The sequence below is a fragment of the Vipera ursinii genome (assembly GCF_947247035.1).
Source record: "Vipera ursinii genome assembly, chromosome: 2".
Taxonomy (NCBI): domain Eukaryota; kingdom Metazoa; phylum Chordata; class Lepidosauria; order Squamata; family Viperidae; genus Vipera; species Vipera ursinii.
The window spans coordinates 285,700,859-285,708,473 of NC_139513.1; the positions used below are offsets into that span (position 1 = coordinate 285,700,859).

Here is a 7,615-nt window from a genome sequence, read left to right on the forward strand (position 1 = left end):
CTCATTTACTGACCGTTGGGTTACAACGGCACTGGAAAAAATGACTTATGAACGTTTTTCAGATTTACGACCGTTGCAGCGTTCCCCGCGGTCACGTGACCGAAATTCAGAGGCTCGGCGACTGACTCGTGTTTATGACCGTTGCAGGGTCTCCAGGGTCACGTGTATCCCCTTTTGCGACCTTCTGACAAGCAAAGTTAATGGGGAAGCCAGAGTCACTTAGCAAGAACGTCACTAACTTAACATCTCCAATTATTCACTTATCCACTGTGGCAAGAAAGGTCGTAAAACTCACTAAACAAACGTCTCACCTAACAACATACAATTCTGGGCTCCATTGAACAATTAACCAGTGGAACAACCTGCCTCCAGAAGCGGTGAATGCTCCAACACTGGAAGTTTTTAAGAAGAGACTGGACAGCCATTCGTCTGAAATGGTATAGGGTTTCCTGCCTGAGCAGGGGGTTGGACTAGATGACCTCCAGGGTCCCTTCCATCATCATCATCATCATCATCGTCATCATCATTATTATTATTATGGTCATAAGTCAAGGACTGCCTGTAATCAGCAGAGAGAAATCTGGCTAAGTAAAATGATCCCACGGCGTCTCTGAACCTTTTTCTTATTTCTCCGGGGGGTGGGGTGGGGGGAGGAGGGGAGCCCATTTTTACAAAAATAACAAAAACATTTCATTCTTCCCTCCAGCTGGCCTCTTCCGATCATTTTATCTGGAGTCTCCAAATGAATAAAACATCACGCCTTAAAAAACAAATCAAAGCATTTATTGCTCCAGGAAATATATATACATGTATATGTATATATTTATATATTTAGATTCCATTTTCAAATATGAAATGTATTATTGACTTCAAGTGTTCCGGAGCTGCTGGCTGGACTGAGCGGTGTGGAAAGATGGGAGACCAGCTCTCCCTTCTGGCACCTAGCGTGACACTGGGTGCAAACACCACCTTCGCAAAAGCGTGTCGGTGAAAATGAGACGATGGCACGCAGCGCTGTTTCTTCCCCCCCCCCCCCCGCCTCCCCCCCCCTCGGTCTCCCAATCGCTTTGCCATCACCGGGGAGATTCAATCTCATACAAAGCATAGCAAATCCCATTTGCAAATGGGGAAACAGCCTCAGGTCCTCCACCACTGTTACCAAAGGAGCTGGATTAATGAAAGTTTAGCTAGCGTGAAGATCAGGTGAAGTGCTAATAGCACTTTATAACGCCCTGGTGAGACCGCACCTGGAATAACGCATCCAGTTTTGGACGCCACAAATTTTTTTTTTTTAAAAAAAAGGATGTCGAGACTGTAGAAAAGACGGCAGAGAACAGCAATAAAGATGATTGGGGAGCTGGGGGCTAAAAACATATGAAAAGTGGCTGCTGGAATTGGGTAAGGTAAAGGTAAAGGTTCCCCCGCACATGCGTGCTAGTCGTTTCCGACTCTAGGGGCCGGTGCTCATCTCCGTTTGAAAGCCGAAGAGCCAGCGCTTGTCTGAGGATGTCTCCGTGGTCATGTGGCCGGCATGACTACCTTCCCACCGTAGCGGTCCCTATTTTTCTACTTGTATTTTTACGTGCTTTCGAACTGCTAGGTTGGCAGAAGCTGGGACGAGTAACAGGCGCTCACTCTGTTACACGGCACTCAGGATTCGACCTGCCAAACTGCCGACCTTCTGATCGACAAGCTCAGCGTCCTAACCCACTGAGCCACCGCGTCCCTTTAGAATTGGGTACGTCTAGCTTAATGAAGAGAGGGACTAGCAGTGTTTCAATATTTGAGAGGCTGCCACAAAGAAAGGTGGGGGGGGGGTCAACCTATTCTCCAAAGCACCTGAAGGCAGGACAAGAAGCAATGGATAGAAACTAATCATGGAGAGAAGCAACCTAGAACTAAGGAGAAATTTCCTGATTGATTGAGAACTATCAATCAGTGGAATGTCTTGCCTATGTATCTATCTATGTATCTATCTATTTCTGAGGAGCTTCCACCCACTGCTTCTTGTCCTATCCTAAAGCGCTTTGGAGGGCAAACATACCCCCTCTTCCTTGTGGCAGCCCCTCAAATACTGGAAGACTGCTATCATGTCTCCCCTAAGCCTTGTTTTCATTAGGGCAGTCATACCTGGTTACCTTAGCAATTCATTGTATGACAACCTCCAGACCCCTGTTCATCTTTGTTGCTCTTCTCTGTCCTCTTCCTAAGGCCTCAGCTTCATTTGGGGGAAGAGTTCAGGAAAAGAGACAACTCCACCCTAACCCCCAAATATTCTAATTTACCCTCACTTCAATGACGTTAATAGTGCCAGTTCTCAGAGCAGGTTATGACCACAGCCGTCCATCACCAGAAGGAATTCTGGGAGCTGAAGTCCACACGTCTTAAGGCTAAGGAATTCTGGGAGTTGAAGTCCACAAGTCCTAAGGCTGAGGAATTCTGGGAGTTGGAGTCCACAACAGACTTCCCCCTCCTCCAAGGATGGGTCTCATCTCCACTGGGCATACAGGACAGGGAGCCTCCAGTTTTGCACAGGACTTACGAGAAGAAAAGACTCTTGGCTTAAATGGTCACCAGTATCACAGTCTTAGTGGAACCGGGCAGCCAGACTGGCACTCTGTCCGAGGTCAGGCAATTCCTGAGAAAACTTCTAAGCAGCCTGTAAGGGCAGACCCCTTACTCTCCAGCTGGGATCCTTCTCCAGGCTCTCTTTGTCAGCAGCTAGGGATCGTCTGACTGACCCACACCAAAGGGGGGAGCAGAGCCACCATCTACCCTAGGGTGCCTCCTTGGTGTCCAGCTTGTAGTGATGGTCAGGGAGGTTCCTCAAGCGTTCAGCGGCCTGTGAGGAGACAGCAGTATGGAGGGAGAAGAAATGAATGAAAACAAGGGCCTTCCTCCTTTCCAGGCTGGCTGGCTGAAGAATTCTGGGAGTTAAAGTCCACAACTCTTAAGGCTGAGGTAATTCTGGGAGTTGAAGTCCACAAGTCTTAAGGCTGAGGAATTCTGGGAGTTGAAGTCCACAAGTCTTAAGGCTGAGGAATTCTGGGAGTTGAAGTCCACACGTCTTAAGGCTGAGGAATTCTGGGAGCTGAAGTCCACAACTCTTAAGGCTGAGGAATTCTGGGAGTTCCACAAGTCTTAAGTCTGAGGAATTCTGGGAGTTTAAGTCCACAAATCTTAAGGCTGAGGAATTCTGGGAGCTGAAGTCCACAAATCTTAAGGCTGAGGAATTCTGGGAGCTGAAGTCCACACATCTTAAGGCTGAGGAATTCTGGGAGTTGAAGTCCACAAGTCCTAAACATTTGGAGACCCCCTGGTCTATTATATCCCTTTCCGTTAAAGCTCTGCATTTGCTCAGCAACTTGAATATCCCCAAAGCAGCGTTTGGCCTCCAACTGTGAAGACTGGTAGCCACAGCCCAAAGGCCACACAAAGCCCCCAAGAACTGGTGGGGCCCCCTCCCTCTTCCAACCCTCAGCCTCTCCCTGCCCATTCCCACGGATGGATTCAGCCATAAATGCTGAAATGTTAAACTTGAAAGGTCCTCAGTAGTCTCTTAAACTTGGCTGTTTTCTTGCACTGATGATCTTACCTAGTTGGGTCATGAAACGTCTGCAACCAACCAACCAAGCTCAGAGACCACCAAGGGCCTCACAGTTCAACCCCGAGTTAGAAATATTCTGCATTATTTCACACTTCTTTCAAAGTCAGGCGGGCTACAGCCCCTTGCAGGAGTTACAGCCCATCTCCTAGCTCCCCCTCACCTGCTCGGGCGTCAAGTCCCTCTGGGCCTGAGCCAGCATCTCGTAGCCCACCATGAATTTACGAATGGTGGCGGAACGCAGCAGAGGAGGGTAGTAATGGGCGTGGAGCTGCCAGTGCCTGCAGTCGGCCGTCAGGTACGGCCCTGTGGGAGCTCCTATGGGGAAGAGGCAACAAAGAGAGCACAAAGTCAGACCTTAGCAAAAGAGAGGTGGATCGGATGCCAGCTATAATAGGATTTGCTCCCTGTGGCACAGAAAGGAAGGGGACAGCCAGGGTCAAAAGAGAATCCATAAGCCCAGCATCCATGAGCTGCCTTCAAAGCAGAGGTGGGCAACTATGGCCTCTTTATGACCTGTGGATAGGATAGGGTAGGGTAGGGTAGGGTAGGGTAGGGTAGGGTAGGGTAGAGTAGGGTGGGATGGGATGGGATGGGATGGGATGGGATGGGATGGGATAGGATAGGATAGGATAGGATAGGATAGGATAGGATAGGATAGGATAGGATAGGATAGGATAGGATAGGATAGGATAGGATAGGATGGGATGGGACAGGATGGGACGGGACAGGACGGAACAGAACAGAATAGAATCTGTGGAGACGCAAGAATTCCCACACCTAGAGCCAGATGTACCTCTGTAGAGCAGTTTTTCCACCTTGTGCACTTTTAAGATGTGCAGACCTCAGCTCCCAGAATTCCCCAGCTCCCGCTGAGCACTCTGGGACAGTGTTTCTCAACCACAGCCCCTCGAAGATGTGTGGATTTCAGTTCTCAGAATTCTCCAGTCAGCATAGTTGAAATCTACAAGTCTGAAAAGCTGCCAAGGTTTGGAGACTCCAGCTCTAAGCGAATGAGCTATAACAGACCAGCAGAGCTGGCTCGGGGACTCTGGGAGTTGGAAGTCCACAGGGCGTAAAGGGCTCGGGAATTCTGGGAATTTGAAGTCCACAGGTTGTAAAGGGACCACAGTTGCCCAACCCTGCTCGATGGTGAGCTGACCAAGGCCTCCATTCTCCCTCTGAAAATCAGAGGGACTTCCTACTCCTTGGGTTCCCCAAGTGGAAGGCTGGTAGGTGAGATGGATAGCTGGTCTCCTCTGGACTTGGGAAGGGCCACTTTGAGGGGCATACCAAGGGTGGCACAAGCACCACCACGGTTATGCGAGCTGCACCAGCTGCCAATCTGCTTCTGGGTTTGATTCAAGGGGTTGGTTATTGCCTTTAAAGCCCTGCTCTACGGTACAGGTCCAATCCCAATGGGACTGACCGGCACCACTCAGGCTGGCAGAAGAGGCCTGCCAGAGGGCCAGCCCAGGAATTTCAGCTGATGGAACACCTTGCCACCCGAGATGAAATCTGTCCCCTCTTCAAACCTTCCGGAAAAGCCTTTTTAAAACCTGGCTCTGCCGCTTGGCATGGGGACCTGAAGGAGAAGCTAGAAGTGGTTGGTAGCATTGCTGCCCCACTCAAAATCCATCGTCTTTGACTGACTGACGGACTGACGGACTGACTGAATTTGCCATCCATCTTGTAGCAAACAACTCTGGGCGAAGCAAACCACACTGGGTGAGCTTTTAGTCTGTTCTTTCATCTTTTTGTCACTTTAATCTGGTTTCATATTTATAATTTTCTAATCGGTATGTTTTATTACACTGTAAGCTGCCCAGAGTTGCCTCGAACTTTGAGAAAGAAAGAAAGAAAGAAAGAAAGAAAGAAAGAAAGAAAGAAAGAAAGAAAGAAAGAAAGAAAGAAAGAAAGAAAGAAGAAAGAAAGGAAGGAAGGAAGGAAGGAAGGAAGGAAGGAAGGAAGGAAGGGGGAAAGAAAAAGAAAGGAAGGAAAGGAGGAAGGAGGAAGAAAGAAAGAAAAAAGGAAGGAAGGAAGGAAGGAGGGAGGGAGGGAGGAAGGAAGGAAAGGGGAGGGAGGGAAAGAAAGAGAAAGGAAGGAAGCAATGAAGGAGGAAGGAAGAAAGAAAAAAGGAGGGAAGGAAGGAAAGGGGAGGGAAAGAAAGAGAAAGGAAGGAAGAAATGAAGGAGGAAGGAAGAAAGAAAAAAGGAGGGAAGGAAGGAAAGAAAGAAGAGAGAAAGGAGGGAGGGAGGGAGGGAGGGAGGAAGGAAGGAAGGAAGGAAGGAAGGAAGGAAGGAAGGAAGGAAGGAAAGAAGAGAGAAAGGAGGGAGGGAGGGAGGAAGGAAGGAAGGAAGGAAGGAAGGAAGGAAGGAAGGAAGGAAGGAAAGAAAGAAAGGAAAAAGAAAGGAAGGAAGGAAGGAAAGAAGGAAGAAGAGAGAAAGGAGGGAGGAAGGAAGGAAGGAAAGGGGAGGGAAAGAAAGAGAAAGGAAGGAAGGGATGAAGGAGGAAGAAAGAAAGAAAAAAGAAAGGAAGGAAGGAACGAAAGAAGAAGAGAGAAAGGAGGGAGGGAGGGAGGGAGGGAGGGAGGGAGGGAGGAAGGAAGGAAGGAAGGAAGGAAGGAAGGAAGGAAGGAAGGAAGGAAGGAAGGAAGGAAGGAAGGAAGGAAGGAAGGCCTTTCAATCCTCCCCAAGACAGCTGCTCCTGTCTCCACCATGCCAGAGGTTTCCCCTCTGTAGCCAGAGGGCTCCGGTCCTTCTCCCCAATGCTCACCGTGCCAGCCCATTGAGTAAGGGAAGGAAACCTGGAACAGATTGTCGTATCGGCTGAGAAGCCTCTTCATGATGGATGCCAGGCCTGCAATGAAGGACACTCAAAGCAGTCAGCTGGTCTCCTCCACCTGCCAAGCCACCCCACAACCCCTCCAACAGCTGGGCTGGATCTCCCCAGCTCAAAGCTTCCCCACCTGCACACCTCTGCAAACCCCACTGGCATTCTTTCCATTCCAACCATCTGCCAAGGCTGAGCTGGACGGGAGCGGGACCCTTTGTGCTACGGCCTCTCTTCAACCAGAATAGAGCTGCAAGGGACCTTGGAGATCTTCTAGGCCCACCCCCTGCTCAAATTCCGTTTCAGACCAAGGAGTGTCCAATTTCTTCTTAAAAAACTTCCAGCCATGGAGCACCCACAACTTCCAAAGGCAAGTCATTCTGCTGTTTTAATTGTCTTGTCAGGAAATTTCTCCTTAGTTCTAGGTTGCTTCTCTCCTTGATTAGTTTCCACCCGTTGCTTCTTGTCTTGCCTTCTGGTGCTTTGGAGAATGGCTTGACTCCCTCTTCTTTGGAGCAACCCCTGAGATATTGGCACACGGCTATCATGTCCCCCCTTGTCCTTCTCTTCAGTAAACTTTTGTTGTTGTTAGTTGCAAAGTCGTGTCCGACCCATCGCGACCCCATGGACAACGTTCCTCCAGGCCTTCCTGTCCTCTACCATCTTCCGGAGTCCATTTAAGCTCATGCCTACTGCTTCAGTGACTCCATCCAGCCACCTCATTCTCTGTCGTCTCCTTCTTCTCTTGCCCTCAACCTTTCCCAGCATTAGGCTCTTCTCCAGTGAGTCCTTCCTTCTCATTAGGTGGCCAAAGTATTTGAGTTTCAACTTCAGGATCTGGCCTTCTAAAGAGCAGTCAGGGTTGATCTCCTCTAGGACTGACCGCTTTGATCGCCTTGCAGTCCAAGGGACTCGCAGGAGTCTTCTCCGGCACCATAGTTCAAAGGCCTCAATTCTTTGGTGCTCAGCCTTTCTTATGGTCCAACTTTCACAGCCATACACTGCAACCTCAGTAAACTAGACACGCCCAATTCCTGCAACCGTTCTTCTCTCCTCTCCAACTGGCCAGGTTTTCCAGAGATAAAGGTAGCATGACACCCCCCCCCGGGATGCCCCCTTTCTTCCTCCTTGGCTTCAGTGTCCTGCCGCCGGACTGGAGCTCTCTGCCCTTTACCAATC

The 7,615-nt window shown here is 49.5% G+C and overlaps 1 protein-coding gene across 1 annotated transcript; it reads right to left on the reverse strand.

Annotated features, from left to right (window-relative positions):
- Positions 1-761: 761 nt before the first annotated feature.
- On the reverse strand, positions 762-7,141 carry GALT (galactose-1-phosphate uridylyltransferase). Its single transcript, XM_083354919.1, has 3 exons — positions 6,380-7,141; positions 3,768-3,922; positions 762-2,842 (listed from the first exon to the last, which is right to left on the reverse strand). The coding sequence occupies exons 1-3, from the start codon at positions 6,447-6,449 to the stop codon at positions 2,777-2,779; spliced, it is 291 nt and encodes a 96-aa protein (XP_083211045.1). The 5' UTR covers positions 6,450-7,141; the 3' UTR covers positions 762-2,776.
- Between the last annotated feature and the right edge of the window lie 474 nt (positions 7,142-7,615).